Here is a 17,808-nt window from a genome sequence, read left to right as displayed (position 1 = left end):
AACTATTATCTATGATGTAAACAAGGCTTTGTACTTCACTTGTGTTCCAATATCCACGTAAAACATCACCCTTCACATGCGCAGTAAATGTTTGTTTTGGCGCTGCACGCTGATTTTACAGTGGACCTTGTAAATTGTTCAGTGTAACTTTTACGTTTGGTTGACTGCATTTTAGTTGGATTAATGGCTGAAATGTCAAGTTAGTAACACTGAAATGTTGTGTGTTCGTGTGAGGCACCTGCCTGATCACCGATCAGTTCAATTTTTAAAAATAAAGATATAAAGAAAACTAATAAAATAAAATGCACAAGAGTGTCACAAAATGAAAGTGGCCTATACTTCTCGCACTGTTTTTTTTTTCTTTCTCTTGTTAATCTGTTATTTAAGAGGAATATATTTTATTTTATTCCTTTTATAATTTAAGTTTTTCTCAATTCACAGAAGGTGCGTGATACGACGATGTGTGATTCCTCATGGTCTGTTGTTTATGCTGCTATTTGCGCTGCGCATATAAAGTTAAAGCCCTGAAAGAAAAAAAAAAGCTTTGTTTGTCGGTTTAGGAAAATAATCTAAATGAACAAAATGCTGTCATTATAACTCAAAATCTTGCGTACACAAGCTCAGACCTGATGTGAGATTTGATCGTAGCCACCGCTCGCGTCCATATTGATAAATTCTAAGTTTTGCGTAGAAACGACCATACACCCAATTTCCGGTTTCGTAAATGAGGCCCATTATGTGTGAATTTTCAAGAATTTATTGAGTGCTTTGGTTTTATAAGTTTTGTAATATATAGCCTACGTTTTGAGTATTTCAAAAATGAAAGCTGTATAATTGGTGTCCCTTTTCATTTTATTTGAGTCAATGTTGGAGTCATGTGACGTATTTTAGTTCAGTTTCTGTTTTTACCAGTTTTGATATTTCAGTTAGCAAAAACGTTTTTGTTTTGGTTTGAAAAAAGTAAGAGGCATTGATGATGTCATCCAAAAAGGGAAGTTGTTTTAGAGGCAGAGCGAGATGATTACAAAAGATTACAAAAACAAATATTGTTTTAATATGGAAAAATAACACCTGGAATGCGCATCTGGCTTTCCACCAGATCAGCCAATTTACTCGCACGACAGTTTACTTGTTCAAAGGGTTAAGCGCCTAGCATTGCACGGTTCATTTGGAGCGTTTGGCTTCCCATAAAGCTCATAACTAAATAAAACAGGCTGTGTGATGATGAGGAAGGATAATTTGGCATGCAGATATGAGACACGTCAGCGCTTCTAAAATAAACGGCTAAAGAAAAACACACTTAATAATTAATCTTTTAGTCTCCAGTGGTTGCACATGTGCTTGAGGTCGTGTATCATCTCATGACTTCTCTGTCTCTCTCTTCCTCCTCCTTAGGTAACGCATGTCATAGCGGACTGGTGCCAACGCTGGTTCGAGCTCCTCTGCCCACTGTGCCACCCTCTCTGGGCATGAAGCACTTCCTTCCCTTCCCTCTGGATGGTGGCTCCACGCTCAGCTTCATTCCCAGCTTCAGCAGCGTGAGTCACACACACACACACACACACACACACACACACGCCGTCTGGAGGTGCTAATGAGGTTCACTCTATTCTCGCGCTGGTGGTCAGACACGCCGTCCGCCGTGTTTTGAAGAGAGTGTCGCTTCTGATAATTGTCATATGAGCGCTGGTGTTCTGGGACTGTTGGTTGTGGAGTGCTTTGCAGTGCATTCTGGAAATATAATGCCAGCTGTTGTCTTAGGCTTGGGTTGTGAACTTGTGAAGATCACATAAACATCTACTGCATAGTCAGCTGGATGCAGGAAATGATAGATGTAGATCTGGCTTATGAATAATAACAACTGGTGCTAAAAGAAGAAGAAAAATTACTTGTCTTTGTTATTTAGGAAAAATAACAAAGGACATCTATTGAATGTCTTGTTAGTTTCTCATAGATACCAGTGAGGTTACATGGAGAACATATCAGAGGCCTTTGCTTAGGTATGAGTTTCAGAAGTGATCTCTATGATATCAAAGATATCATAGGGGTAGCAATAAAAAGATCTCAATATGATCTCAAATACTTCTCGTTGAATTCTCAAAAGGATCTGAGCTGCTTTTTGCATTTGTTTTATAGCTCTGTACTTTTTACTTCTCATATGGAATTTTAGAAGAAAAGTCTCAGTCCAAGTTGATTATATTAAACAAACCATAACTGAGAACTCCATTACTTCTGAGCTACAAATGAGAAATACATTTTCAACGTGATGCTAATCTGCTCTCCAACCTTGCTCTGTGTCCTTGGTCATAAGAAAAAGGTGTCAAAAGAAAGATATCTCTTTAATTATTTCTCATAGCCACAAATGAGAATAAATGGAGGAAAAAAATGAGAGAAGCCTTCTGTTTCTCAGACGCGTCTACTTTGATGAAAAAAAAACAAAAAAAAAACCTCAGTAATCTCCACTAGAATTCCAGAAAAGATCTCAACAATGTCTCAGAGTATACTGAGATTTGCAAAGATACCATGCTATCAAAATCCAGATCTCAATATGAACTCAGACATGGCACATCAAATTCTCCAAACACTAAATGAAGTTCCAAACGTAGATTTTAATCATTCAGTTCTGTCAGTTATCATTAGGAGCCTTTATAAGCAGCTCTCATTGCACCGTCTCAGCATAAATTCTTCCGGCATCCCTCCACCTCCCCATCTCCTCCTCTATTTCTGTTTTTCTCCCTTTAGGTAGCACTTTAATGGGGGGGGTTGAACTCGCATGCAAGCTGAGCCTCACGTTCGAGCCTCCATTAAGGACAGCAAGCCAAGTTCGTTTACCATTAACGATCAGGACTGGATGGGCAGTGAACTCATGAAATGATGTATTTTGCCAGTTGTAAATCTCTGCACTCTTACTGTATGACTCATTTGTATCTTTTTACTTCTCATATGGAATTTTTAGAAGCAACATCTGAGACGAATTTGATTCTTAAATGAACTATGCTGAGAACTCCATCATGTCTTCTGAGCTCTGAAGGAAAAATCTTAGAGAAAAAAATTGCTTCTCCGATATTTCCTTAGAAAAAGACCCCAGAAATCTCACATCTTCTCTAGAATTCAGGAAGAGGTCTCAAAAATGTTATCAAAGTCTGTTATGAAAAGTCCCATTTGTGTCTCTTATTTCTCTTAAAATTATTTTAAGGAAAAAATATCTAAGACAAAGCTGATTCTTAAGTCAACCATACCTGCAATATCCATTTATTCTCTTGAGCTTTAAAAGAGCAACCTCTGAGCAATCACTTTTTGCTGCGTTGTTTTGGGTGTTTGTCAGCATGAGAAATACATTTTTGCAAGATGCTTGTGTGGCACTAAAGCATTCATCAGTGCTCACCCATTGCACCACCAACAGATGGGAACCTTTGAATATTCGTGCATGTGCTAAAGTGAAAAAGCACAACAGACAGGCCGTGTTGTCCTAAGACGGCATATTGCTGGGAGGGAATTTGGCTGGAGGGATGACTGAACTGGCTGGACCTGCGTTTGGAAACTGGAGTGTGGGATTTTTCAAACATGCTGGTAACAGATGCATGCATGTGGAGCGGAGAGGCACAGTCGTGCATCACAGAAGAGTTTAGTCATACACACACACTTTTTGATAGCGGTTCAGAGAGAGGCAGCGATGGTCGCCAAGGCTGACATTTGCTCTGGATCCCTAATCTGTATTTAACAGACTTTTCCTTCAATAATGAGTTGTGCATTGGCCGTCCTCTGGAGCCGGTAATCTGATACTAGATTAACTCACAGTAATCTCTCGCTCTCTCTTGCTCTTATGCTATGTTGGCGAAGCTCACTCTCACATTGAATCCCAGAGTTGGCTTGATCAAGGTTGTAAATGCGTTTATGTCCCATTCTTTAGTTTTTTTTGCTCGGTGTAATTTTACACGTGGCACAGATGCAACAGTGGATTTGTTTTTGCTGTTCTTGAGAGCAGAAAATCTGCATCAAAATGCAGTGTAGATTGCATTGGACAAATTAAACTGGACACCTCAAAATAATATATTGACAGTAAATATTCATTACAACTTTCTATTGTGTTATGGAATGCAAACAAAAATCTATAAATCTGGCTTTTCCCACATTATAGGATATTTTAGTAAAAAATGGAAATCTTGTCAGAAGTTACTCACCCTTAAGTTGTTTCAAACCTGTAGCATACTGCTAGCATACTACTTACTGCAATGCAAACTGTGTTGTATACACAAAATATTGCATTTGCAACACATTTTCTGTCAATCACACTCTTTATTACAAAATCTGCTTGTATTATTATGTTGTTGCTTCTGTCTGAACTCATGTGGCTTTGTAACACATCAACAAAGCCATGCTGAATAAAAGAAAGTATGTTGGACGTCATAATATGTTAGTCATGTACTTTCCTGTAAGAAACACTGGTGTTCACTCACCTCACAGAGTTGTGTGTGTCATGATCGACTTGAGCTTTTTCAGCTGGAGCGAGAGGATTTTGCAGTGTGTGTGTGTGTGTGTGTTCATTCTCAGGAAACAGTGAGGTCAGATCTATAGCTGGCTCTCAGAGGCATGTTAAACATTCACTGGTTCAGAATTGTAAACACAAAGGAATCTTATAGAATATGACGGCAGGGATTTTCCAACCCTAATATATGTTAACAGCAATTTTACAAGGCTGGAATGATGTGCACAGTTTTTTCCAAATAATGCATATAAAGAAGCTTGTAATGTACGCATGAAGCCGTATAAATTTGGTTATATGAGAGCAGAACTAATTTAACATTAAAGTGACTTTGCCAAATTGATATGATGCATAGTTACAAATGGCAAATGCACACAAAATAGGTCTATAAACCTTGTTTTCTTCCAGAGTTTTTGCTCTGACTAGCTGTGAACACAACAAGCGAAGCGTGACGGATCATTTTGTCAGTCACTGAGGATGACTGGAACGGAATAGTATACTGTCTGGTATACATTTAAAAATATTATATAGATATTTAAAAATATGTTTATATAATTGTAATGATTTGATAATTAATAATTCTCAAAATGTCTAAATACTTGTTAGTCCAAATAATATTAATACTTGAAAAAGTAAAAAAAAAAAGTAAATACTTAAAAATAATATTATTAAATACTTAAACAATGTAACTTTTATATTTTAAAAATTATTAAGATTTTAATAATTACAAATTTATTAACAGTAATAATTTAAAATGATTATTTTTGTTTATATTAATATTATTAACATTAATATTTTTAGGGTATTTATACTTATTTTTATTTATATATGTAATAATATTGAAGCAATATTAATGTTTGTGAGTTAATAATTTAAATTTGAAAATAGATGTTAAAGTCGAGTGCAGTGCATTGTGGGATACTCTTGTGTGTTCTGCAGTAGTAGTATGCTAATCTGGACATAGACCTGATTTCGATGTTTTCCACAGTATTTCACTTTCACTGCGCACAGAAACATTCTTGACCCAGCAGACTTGTGGCATTGCACCTGGTTAGACTCTCCGGGTTGTACTGCGATATAAAACAGGGCTACTAGGTCTGATATGAAAGTTATGAAACATCAGACAAGAGTTTTTGGAAAGCACGAGTCTCAGGTGGACGTGGAATCTGGGTGGATTAAGTGTATCTGATGCAGATCCAGCGAGGAAAAGTCAAGCAGCGCTTTTAAAGCAGAGGACACATGAGGGCAGAAAATAATATCAGACCAATATTATGCATTTCAGAACAATGCGGAGACGAATCCAGTCCAGTTTCCTCCATAATGCTTTGTTCAAAGGTTCTCAGTGAAGAACGACGCACTCGGGGAGTGTCTGAAAATAAGAGAGCAAATGAATGAGGCTGAACAGTTTTCTGTTAAGGCCCACGATAATACCATTTATCTTTCCTGAGGCCTGCATTTGTCTGCGAGAAACAATACAAACTCTATTTCCCCTGTAGAGAGCTCTGCACTACGCTATTGATTTCTCAGTGGAAAATTGCTCTGGAGTGGAGTGCTGGGAGTGACACATGGGCCTCAGAGCCGTCCGCTCGGCCTGTTTACCGGATGACCAAACAGCCGGACAGCGCCTGATCTTCTCTGTTGCGTTAGGCCGGGGTTTGTGAGTTGATGAAAAGCTAATAATTAATCAAAATTAATTTGTAAACCACTTGTACGGTACACATTGTTTCAAAGCAGCTTGACAGAAAATCGTGATGTTTATGGGTGATAATATAGTTGCATGCACCAAAATAGAAAAATCACAAAATGGCTCGGTAAGATTATTGAATCTCTCTACAAGTTGTTTATCATGTGCATTTGGAAATGCAAAATGTTCATGGATATATTTAGATCAAATTTAAATGGTTTATTTTTCTTAAAATAATAATATAAAATAAAAAAGATATATATATATATATATATATATATATATATACACAGTGGGGAAAAATATTATTTGATCCCCTGCTGATTTTGTACGTTTGCCCACTGACAAAGAAATGATCAGTCTATAATTTTAATGGTGGGTTTATTTTAACAGTGAGAGACAGAATAGCAACAAAAAAATCTAGAAAAACACATTTCAAAAAAGTTATAAATTGATTTGCATTTTAATGAGTGAAATAAGTATTTGACCCCTTTGCAAAACATGACTTAGGACTTAGTGGCAAAACCCTTGTTGGCAATCACAGAGGTCAGACGTTTCTTGTAGTTGGCCACCAGGTTTGCACACATCTCAGGAGGGATTTTGTCCCACTCCTCTGTGCAGATCCATTAAGGTTTCGAGGCTGATGTTTGGCAACACACACGCACACACAAACACACACATTTATCATTTTTTTAATTTAATTGTACTATTTGTACTTTTATTATTTTATATTTAAAATAAAATATATTCTTATATATTTGTATGCTAATATATTATTGTAATATATGATTTTTAATATCATTTTAAACTTTTTTATTTTTAAGTAATAAAAAAGACAAACAATTATATATATATTTGCAATTTTAATTTAATACTTTTAGTTTTATTATTATTTTATATTACATACAAATGTGCTGTTTATTGAATTATTTAAATACTGAAAATCTCAGGGTGTACTTTAAGAAAACATTTTATCTCAAACTTCAGCTGTCAATAAAAATGGGGAATTCCTGCATTTGGCTAACGAATCAGCTGAAGGGATAAGGTGAGTGTGAGTATGTGTGTGTCTGAGCGAGGTGGAGCGATGTAAACAGACACACGCAGCTGTGCCGGTTTCTCATTCCCACCGTGTTCCCGCTCTCACGGTGATGCTTTGTTCCCTGCCAATAGCCTCTCCCTGGTGGAATGCACTGATAATACCCTTGGCTTTTTACGCTGATATTTTCCTGCCAGTTCGTCTGCGCAGCTGAGCATAATATACTGCATTTTGATTAAAACAATTTGTGCTTTTGCAGATGCAGAATTGCTGGCAGAGTGGAGATGTATCAGAGCCCGGAGGGGTTTAGTTGGCTAAATTGAAACGTCTTTCAAACCCTGACATATTCTGTGAGCTGTTTTCCGCACACATGAAGCATTCCTCTGGGTCTGAATCCTCTGTATTGTTGTTTTCACTGACCTCAATGCATGAATGAAACTGCTATGGCCCTCTTTGTGACACCCAGCAGAATCGTTCAGTGTCATAAGTCTGTGATGTCACGATAGATCAGGTTTGACGGCGTGCAGCGTACATTTCACGTTGATGCGTTTCATGTTAGAAATGAGCAGCTGCTGACCTGAAGTGGGTCGCACATGCTGGGAGGGTAATTGCTCTCTGAAATTCAATCTAACACCACCATGCTTTACATTTCAGGTGCGTATGACTTTGACAGTTTTCCTGTTTGCTTCGATTTCAGCCTCCTCCAGCTGCTCCCATTTTCCTTTTCACATCACGTTTTTGGGTTCAAACCACAGTATGCTTGCGACATCAACATTGGAAAACTGTTGCATCATCAACAGTTTCAGTTAAAGGCATAGTTGAAATTTGCTGAAAATTTACTCACCCTCAAGCCATGCAAGATGTAGATGAGTTTGTTTCTTTATGGGAAAAGATTCGGAGAAATGCAGCATTCCATCACTTACTCACCAATGGATCCTCTACAGTGAATGGGTGCCGTCAGAATGAGAGCCAAACAGCTGATAAATACATCACAATAATCCACAAGTAATCCACACCACTCCAGTCTATCAACTGACATCTTGAGAAGTGAAAAGATGCATGTTTGTAAGAAACAAATCAATCATTAAGGCGTTTTTTTTTTTTTTTTTTTTTTATAGCTTCAAACTGTTTTTGTTTTTTTTTCAGCTAAAATGCGAGTCTATAATCCATAATATTGCTTCCTCCAGTGAAAAACTAATATGCAAATAAAGAAATATGCAGTGATTAAGCAGTTCAAAAAATGGACTGGAGGATGCGTTAGTATGAATTATGGACTCACACTTTGGCCAGAAGTGACGGTTTAAAGTTAAAACATATTAATGATGGATTTGTTTCTTACAAACATGCAGCTTTTCACTTCTCAAGATGTTAACTGATGGACTGGAGTGGTGTGGATTATTGTGATGTTTTTATCAGCTGTTTGGACTCTCATTCTAACGGCACCCATTCACTGCAGAGGATACATTGATGAGCAAGTAATTTAATGCTAAATTTCTCCAAATCTTTCCCATAAATAAACAAACTCATCTACATCATTGCTGGACTGAGGGTGAGTACATTTTCAGCAAATTTTCATTTTTGAATAAACTTTTCCTTTAAGTGAATAATCAGCTAAAATTAAAGAATGCGAACTCTTCCTGAGTATATTAATTAATAAATATCAAGTTAATTTAATGTGTCAGTTTTGGTTAATATACTCTAGAATGTGTATTAATTTGTCTAAATATTTTATTTTATCAATTTAATAAACATGTACTGCAAACATCCTGAATACTATAAATCTCAAGCTGGATTTAATGTTTAATTTTAGGCTATAGACACTTAAAAAATGTATATGTGCAATCGGTTTCCAATGTTTCTTCAATTAAACTAATAGAGAAGGCAGTCAGAACAAGTTGTACATTCTCAATGTTTATCACAATATTAAAGCTGTGCTTGTCAGTTTTCTTGTTTAAGACACTTATACGACTGTAACTGTAGCTTTATATCATTAAGCGTATTTGGATGCATTTTGCTTGTGTGTTGAACCACAAGCTCTGATGACAAACAGACTTGGATCCAGACAAACTGCTCTTGTGGGAGAGTTTGCACATTTGCAAGTTTATGTAGTATGCATTGCACCATGTTTCTCTGCTGAAGACGTTTATGCTGTCACGCAAGCCTCTTTACACCTGTAACATGTAATGAAAGGTCTCCGGAGAACCTCACTTAAGTCTTCAATGCAAGCTTTTTGCTGAGATTTATGAGGTCGAAGTGAGTTTAAAAGTGCAAGGGCTGTTTGAAACGTTAGCCTACAGACATGCTTGCCTTTGCTGTTATGTGGTCACCCTTGTTCCCGTCCCATCCCTGTTTTACATGCAAGTCTACAAGACATACAACCTTGTCCCGCTTTCCTTCAGGGTCAAATGGAGTTTCTGACTCTGCACACTCTCTGTGTTTACATGCAGCCTGATAATCCATTACTAATCAGACTCGTGGCTCAGATGAAATGAACAGGCTTCACGTAAACACCTCAGGTGATGTAGATCTTAAATAATTCATTAAACTGAAGAAAAACAGCCCTGCAAACAACTAAAATCTGTATGGCAAGCCGTTTTGACTTTTATTCATTCTCAGGATATGAATTCTTGATATCAACAAGTCAATTTTTACTAGTTAAAATGTTAATTCTTGATATCAACTATTTAATTATTGATATCAACAATTTAGTTCTTGATATCAACATTTTAATTATCACTAGTGACAATGTTCATTTCTGATACCTGAAAATGTATTTCTGATATCAACAACTGGGAGGGTAATTTCTGATATCAACAATTTAATTCTTGATATCAGAAATGAACATTGTCACTAGTGATAATTAAAATGTTGATATCAAGAACTAAATCGTTGATATCAATAATTAAATAGTTGATATCAAGAATTAGCATTTTAACTAGTGGAAATGTAATTGCTGATATCAAAATAGCCATTGTTACTAGTAGAAATATAATTCCTGATATCAAGAATTAGCATTTTAATTAGTAAAAATTGAATTGTTGATATCAAAAATTCATATCACGTGAAGGAATAAAAGTCAAAACGGCTTGCCATAGAATCTGGCTACTCTCACAGTCTGATTCAAAAATAGCTTGCATGCATGCATAGCTTTTATTGTGTTTGTTAAGTGAAGTTAGAGATGTAAGAAGAAAGCTTTCTTGGCATATTTTCAGATGGAAAGGCAAACACACTTAGAAAGGTAAACACACTTAATGCACTGGGAAGATATGCTGATTTGTCTTATCTATTCCGGATGCAACTCTAGACACAGCAAACTGTCTTTGATTTACTGTCAGAAGTTATTTAAATACAAAATAAATAAAAATAAATAACAAAATGATTTAAAAGCCAATGGAGTGACTTTCAAAAAAAAAAGAAATTAATACTTTTATACAACAAGGACACATTAGAATGATCAAAAGTGTCATTTATAATGTTACAAAGAATTCTATTTCAAATAAATGCAGTTGTTTTGAACTTTCTATTCTTCAAAGAATTATAAAAGTGTCACAGTTTCCACAAAAATATTAATCTGCATGACTGTTTTCAACATTGATAATAAGAAATGTTTCTCGAGAAGCAAATCAGTATATTTTTTTGAAAGGTTATGTTATATATATATTATGAGGTGTGTGTGTGTGTGTGTCTGTGTGTGGTCTGTAAATCATACAGAATTTTTTTTTGAGAAAGTAAAAATGCACAAAGTTTCCTGTAAGGGGTAGGGTTAGGTGTAAGGTTGGTGTAGGGCAATAGAATATACGGTTTATACAGTATAAAACCATTACGCCTATGGAATGTCCCCACGATTCACAAAAACAAACGTGTGTGTATGTGTTTGAGGGGGAATGAAGCAGCTGGAGTCACTCTATTGTGCATCAAAAATCAAACAATTTCATTCTCCACCATATTTTAGCGATTTACAAACTTGAGTATGAAAATGCTGTCATTATTTATGCATTCAAATGTCTTTCAAAATAGTGGAAATGAATGTTGACTACAGATGTCAAGCAAGAGTCTTAACGGTTTTCATTGAATAATGATTCAGTGTCAGTCTTTTCCTCACACAAAGCTATCACATGACTTCAGAAGGCTTGAAATATAGAGTATGAGTCATATGGACTTGTTTTATTATGCTTTTTTACTTTTTGAAGTCTTGTTTTCCATCCACTTCCATTATGTGAAAGAGAACAGCTTAGATATTTGACTAAACATCTTTTGTGGCATGCATGACATGCTGGTGAGTAAATTCATTTTTGTCTGAACTGTTCCTTCAGTCCTGTAACTCATATGGACGTATGGCGTAATTGAAGAAGCAGGACAGTTCGTTTCATAGTGTTTTGCCTCTGGAGTGTCTGATGCCTTGTGTTGGGTTCAGTGGCATGTGGTCATATTCACCTTCCTCTCTTTCACACCATAATCAGTCTTGTTCAGTAAGCATGGACGAATCACCATCAGGAGATGAATGGACTCATTTCTGATGTCATGGATCTAGTTAAGGAATTCTCAACCCATCTCCATGAGGAACACTTGAGTGAGCATGAACCATTCTTCACTTTAAATGAATTTCAATGAAATTCTGCGAGACAGAACCAGTTTTCATATGGGTTTGAAGAAATAATCGTATTTACAATATATTCAAGTTTATTTTGATGGCAGTATATAGCATCGTGATTGTATTGCATTATTTAATCTTTGCATTTTCTTCCTTTTTGGTTCTTTTCTTGTCTCGCGCTGTAAGACGATAAGATATTTCCACCAATGTCTCTTATTTAAACTTCAGAAACAAAAACGCTATTAGAATCGGAATGTTTGATTTATATCAATTCAAAATTGGTTCAACTATTTGTTGGCATTGTTTTGAAAAACTATTTCTGCAAGTCTCACATTTTTCCTGTATTAATACATTTTAGTAAAAACAATGTAGGTAAACACTGCTTTTTTTATAGAAATGTATATATTGATGCATACCCTAGTGAAAAAAAAATATGAAAATGTATTTGAAATACATTTTGTGTTAAGTATACTGCAAATACATTTACATATGCTTAATAAAAATACCCTGCAATTGTCCGTTTTGGTATACTATACTGGTATACTTAAAGTCTGCTAAATTGGAACAACTTGTTTTGTGCTTAATGCAGTTTAATTGTGCGGAAGTCCAACTATATTTGATTCTGCTAAAGTGGAACTATTGCAAATATACTCCAGGTACACTTTAAATATCTTGCATTTAAAGACCGATATTATCCAGAAATTACACAATCCTTATTAATAGTGATACTAAAACTTTTACAGAAGAGGGACACAGACGGCGTGACGTATAGTAAAACTGGTATTTATTGACAGACTCGGGCAAAATGGAGTTGAACAGGTGAGTGATAGTTCTTGGATTCTTCGGAGATCTGGGAGGAACGTTAACTTGGGTATCTTTTTCTTGACAGGAGACAAGGAACAGGAGCTGGACACACACCTCACCAATGTGGCTGACTTGGACAGAACTCGGGAGCAGACGGACTAGGGATCACTAGAGAAAACACTCGGGAAGAAACACAGCAGGCAAGTAGACAAGGAGGCAAGTATCAGGCATAGAGATTGTGATAGCAATGGTAGTCCTCTTCGAATGAACGAGACCGGACACTGGAATGCTGTGAGGTGTGTGTGTATTTAAGGCTTGGCTAATGAGTGGTTTAACGATGTGCAGGTGCGTGTGATCAGTACTAGGGGAGAACAGGTGCGTGCGTGCGTCGTGACTGGTGGAGAACAGACGGATCCGTGACATTACCTCCCCCTCCCGGAAGGTGCGTCCCGCACTGTAACAGTCACATCGGGGAGGGGGGGTGGGCACCTTGGAGACCGGTGCAGGGCAGGGACACAGGGGAAGCCTCGAGGGCGGGTCAGGAGATTCCAGCGGCCATGGCGGGACCGGAAGCTCCCAGTCCAAGCTCCCAGTCCATGGCGGATCTGGGAGCTTGGACGGCCTTGGCGGATCTGGGAGCTTGGACGGCAAAGGCGGATCAAGGGGTTCCGTGGCCTTGGCTCTAGGCCCGGCCACACAGGCAGAGGGTATATGGCCCCCCAAAAAAAAAACTTTCTTGGGGAAGTTCCCCTCTGGGAGCCATTGAGGAGGAGCGGGCTCTGTGGGGCTCTCTGGAGGAGCGGGCACTTGAGGGCACTCGGACAGCGCGGAGCTAGACGGGACCAGCGGAGACATAGGAGGGCGCTCTGGAAGCGCGGACACTCAGGGGCGCTCTGGAAGCGTGGAGCTGGACGGAACCAGCGGGGACACAGGAGAGCTGGACGGGACCAGCGGAGACACAGGAGAGCTGGACGGGACCAGCAGATTCATAGGAGAACGCTTACGAGGAGCAGGCACTGGAAGGCACTTGCAAGGAGCTTCTACTGGCGGGCTTGCCATACTTTCTGATGGCGGGCTTGCCATATTCTCAGATTGCGGGCTTGGGTTAGCCGCGATCGACGGCGGGTTTGATAGAGTCATGGGTGGCACACTTGCGTTGGCCGCTGACGGCAGCTGCTCGGCGTTGGCCACGGACGACTGTGAGTTCGGGAGACGAGGGATGACCGGACAGATGTTACACATGGAGCTAATACTTTTGCCCCCAGGTCAGCGCTGTTGGAGGTCCACTTACGGGCTCGCGGGAACTTCAGGGAATGTGGGCGACCGCCGTCATTGGTCATTTCAGACTGGGATTTCGGAATGGAGATTCCTTTCACTGGGGTTGACTTTGGGACTGGAACAACTTTAGCATCCTTGCCGATATCACTTACTGTTAAGGGAGAACCTGCTAGTAATAGCACATATTCAATATATTGTGCAAGCGAGCAGGGGTTGTTGTAGCGGGGAAGTCGTGGCCTAATGGTTAGAGAGTCGGACTCGTAATCGAAAGGTTGCGGGTTCGGGTCCCCGGCCGGCAGGAATTGTAGGTGGGGGGAATTGTAACCTGCTAGTAATAGCACATATTGTAGGTGGGAGTGAATGTACAGCGCTCTCTCCACCCTCAATACCACGACTGAGGTGCCCTTGAGCAAGGCACCGAACCCCCAACTGCTCCGGGTGTGGAGCATGGCTGCCCACTGCTCCGGGTGTGTGTTCACGGTGTGTGTGTGTGTGTGTGTGTGCATTTGTTCACTACTCACTGCTGTGTGTGTGCACTTGGATGGGTTAAACGCAGAGCACCAATTTCGAGTATGGGTCACCATACTTGACAATACGTCACGACTTAGCAGCTGGTGCTTGGAGATAAAGATGGTCATTAAGACCTGTCCAGAACACAACCTTTAACATCCCATCATTCCACGGCACTTGGTTAGCGAGCTGGAGGAACTCCTCAACATAGTACTCAATGGGACGACCATCTTGGGTTATGGCGAGTAGGACTGTTGCAGGATCAAACATGGAGTTCATTCTGTGCATATGGTGTTGGCCCGGTCTTCTGTTACAGAAGAGGGACACAGACGGCGTGACGTATAGTAAAACTGGTATTTATTGACAGACTCAGGCAAAATGGATTTGGACAGGTAAGTGATAGTTCTTGGATTCTTCGGAGATCTGGAGGAATGTTAACTTGGGTATCTTTTTCTTGACAGGAGACAAGGAACAGGAGCTGGACACACACCTCACCAATCTGGCTGACTTGGACAGAACTCGGGAGCAGACGGACTAGGGATCGCTGGAGAAACCACTCGTGAAAAAAATCAGCAGGTAAGTAAACAAGTAGGTAAGTATCAGGCATAGAGATTGCGATAGCAATGGTAGTCCTCTTCGAATGACCGAGACCGGACACTGGAGTGCTGTGAGGTGTGTGTATTTAAGGCTTGGCTAATGAGTGGTTTAACGATGTGCAGGTGCGTGTGATCAGTACTCAGGTGAGAACAGGTGCATGCGTGCTTCGTGACTTGTGGAGAACAGACAGATCCATGACAAAAACATATATTAGGCATAATATTAAGAAATGCTCCAAATAAAGTTTAATTATAATTTTATATCAGTAAGTCTTAAGTAATATGTCAATAAATACATATGTTAATGGATTTGAAGTATACCTATGAAATGTGTTTTAAATAAATTTTGGCATGTTTTTTTCTGCTAGGGTATAAATGGAAATGATCAATTATTCTTCCACGCTCATTTAGTGAAAAGCATGCTTTGATTATTTTAACTGATTTTACTGCTTATAATAATAATTTAGAATTTACTCAGCCTCAGTGAATTTGCTTTTAGATAAAATGCATAAATAGCTCTGGTTAGCGTCGCCAGTATCAGCCTTGTTTTAAGTTGTTCTGCGAGAAACTGCGATACGGCATTTGTTGGCTAAATGTTGTGTAAATCTAAACATAGCTCTATTGTTGGAGTGTTGAGACCTGTGTAGGAGGCTCTGCTGCTGAATCTGTGATTTTGGTACATAAGTTCAGTGCAAACCCCACTCACAAAGGAGAACCGAGATGGAGATGAAGATAGAAGTGGGCAAAAGCTTCTCATAACAAGCATAAACAGCTTCAGAAAGCTCAACCTCAGGCTAGAAATGATGAAAATAGACTCGCAAGTCCACCTCTTTAGAGCACTGAAGTGCATTTACACTGTTTGGGAAGTTAGACGCATACCAGTTATATAATCCTTGAGTTTAGGAGAGACTTTCACAGCTGTTCTGTCTGTGTGTGGATCAGATCGGTCAAGCATGTGCTAAAATGTACTTTCTTAAGAAATGTTCCTAGTCTTATTGTGCATGATTAGTCAAGGCTTGTTTATATTCATCATCTTTTATCTTTTATGCTCTTCCTATGTCACAAATCACTTTTATTTTTTACGATTTAGTCAGTTAATAAAATTGCAATAAAAAAATATTATTTGATGAAAAGTAGAATAAAATTGCAAAATATTATTACAATTTCTATGTGAATATATTGCAAAATGTAACTGAATCTGAATTTGAAATGAATTTTCAGCATCATACTCCAGTCTTCAATGTCACATGATTCTTCAGAAATCATTCTAATATGCCGATTTGCTGCTTAAGAAACATTTCTGATTATTATCAATGTTGAAAACAGCTGTGCTACTTCATATTTGTGACCATAAGGGTCAGGTTTTTTTTAAATTGAGATTTATATATCATCTGAAAGCTGAATAAATAAGCTATAAATAAGTTTGCTAGGAGAGGACAAATTTTTGGCTGCGAAATCTGATGGTGCAAAAAAATCTAAATGATTGAGAAAATCGAAAAGTTCTTAGCGAAGCATATTACTAATAAAAAATTTTTTTTTGATATATTTACAGTAGGAAATTTACAAATTATATTAATGGAACATGATCTTTACTTAATATCCTTATGATTTTTGGTGGAATTTTTTGGATTTTTGTGGAAACTGACTTTTTTCAATTTTTTCGTACTTTGATGAATAGAATGTTCAAAAGAACTGCATTTATTTTAAATATAAATTTTTATAACATTTTAAATGTCTTTACTGTTACTTTTGATCAATTGAATGCATCCTAGCTCAATAAAAGTATTAATTTCTTTTTAAAAAGAAACAGTTTGAATGGTAATTCACATATTTTCCCATTGGATGTTCAATTCAAATGAATGAATGAATGAATGATGCATTTATATAGCGCTTTATTGTGTATTGCTGTACACCCAAAGCGCTTTACAATCATGTGGGGGGGTCTCTCCCTAACCACCACCAAATGATTTGCTAATGGCCGTTTTAAATGACACGTTTGCAACTTGGGAATCTCCATTTGTAAAGCATCTTCCCAGGCTCTGGTCAGGGTGTGTATATCTCAGTCATGCAGCCGCAGCCACCAGCGGAGAGGTGAGCTGCCCGTTTGATGCGAAATGAAAGGGTTTGGTGGAGCAGCAGGTGTGTGATACGGGCTCTATTCAGGAAGGTCTTTGTGTCTGCGTGTGTGTAGGCAGAGGTTGTGCTCAAGCACCTCAATAGGAGCTTCTGCTGCGATGGCCATTTACCCATCAGCCTCGGCTCTCTGTACCCATCTGTCAGCGAGTGCTTTTCTCAGTTCAAGAGACTGTGCTCTTTATCCTAATGAGCTGTACTTTTCACCACAGCCAGATCCTGTCCGCTTTTATATTATGGCATTTTGGACATTTTGACAAGTCGAGTACTGCATTTACACTTTTTGTTTTTAGCGGATCTCTGGCACAGATTTTGTGTATGTGTGTGTGCGCTTGCACTTTTAAGCATCCATAACAAATACTTTTGTACATCCAATTTGAGTCAGTTTAAAATGCGGTTCTAAGTCCAATACATAGCTGACTCTAAACATGTTATTTTACAATGGTTGACACATGGTATGAATATAAATAATACATGTTTAGCAGCTCAGATTATTTGATGTTAGGAGATTTGATGAGAAATGTTTGAGTTCATGCTGAGATCTGACTATTAATGGCAGACTTTGGTGGCAAATGAGAGATGTTTTTTAATTTTTTTATTTAGAAGATATATTCTCTCCATTTTATTTTATATAATCTATCGAGGGGAAAACATTTTAATATGCATTCAGAATATCTCATTTGTGATTTTTCT

At 38.1% G+C, this 17,808-nt stretch overlaps 1 protein-coding gene across 4 annotated transcripts in view; it reads left to right on the top strand.

Annotated features, from left to right (window-relative positions):
* Nucleotides 1-17,808, top strand: part of znf385d (zinc finger protein 385D) — a 71,700-nt gene that overhangs the window by 14,734 nt on the left and 39,158 nt on the right. For 3 of the 4 annotated variants that reach the window (XM_079429677.1, XM_079429679.1, XM_079429678.1), the window contains exon 2: nt 1,396-1,538. The exons of the other annotated variant lie outside the window; for it this stretch is intronic. In XM_079429677.1, the coding sequence (XP_079285803.1) occupies nt 1,396-1,538 (143 nt within the window). The remainder of the gene's footprint in view (nt 1-1,395; nt 1,539-17,808) is intronic. 4 annotated transcript variants of the gene reach the window in all.

The sequence above is a fragment of the Barbus barbus genome (assembly GCF_936440315.1).
Source record: "Barbus barbus genome assembly, chromosome: 12".
In the NCBI taxonomy this organism is placed as follows: domain Eukaryota; kingdom Metazoa; phylum Chordata; class Actinopteri; order Cypriniformes; family Cyprinidae; genus Barbus; species Barbus barbus.
The sequence above is the reverse complement of the archived record's forward strand: the minus strand, read 5'-3'. Positions and strand labels throughout refer to the sequence as shown.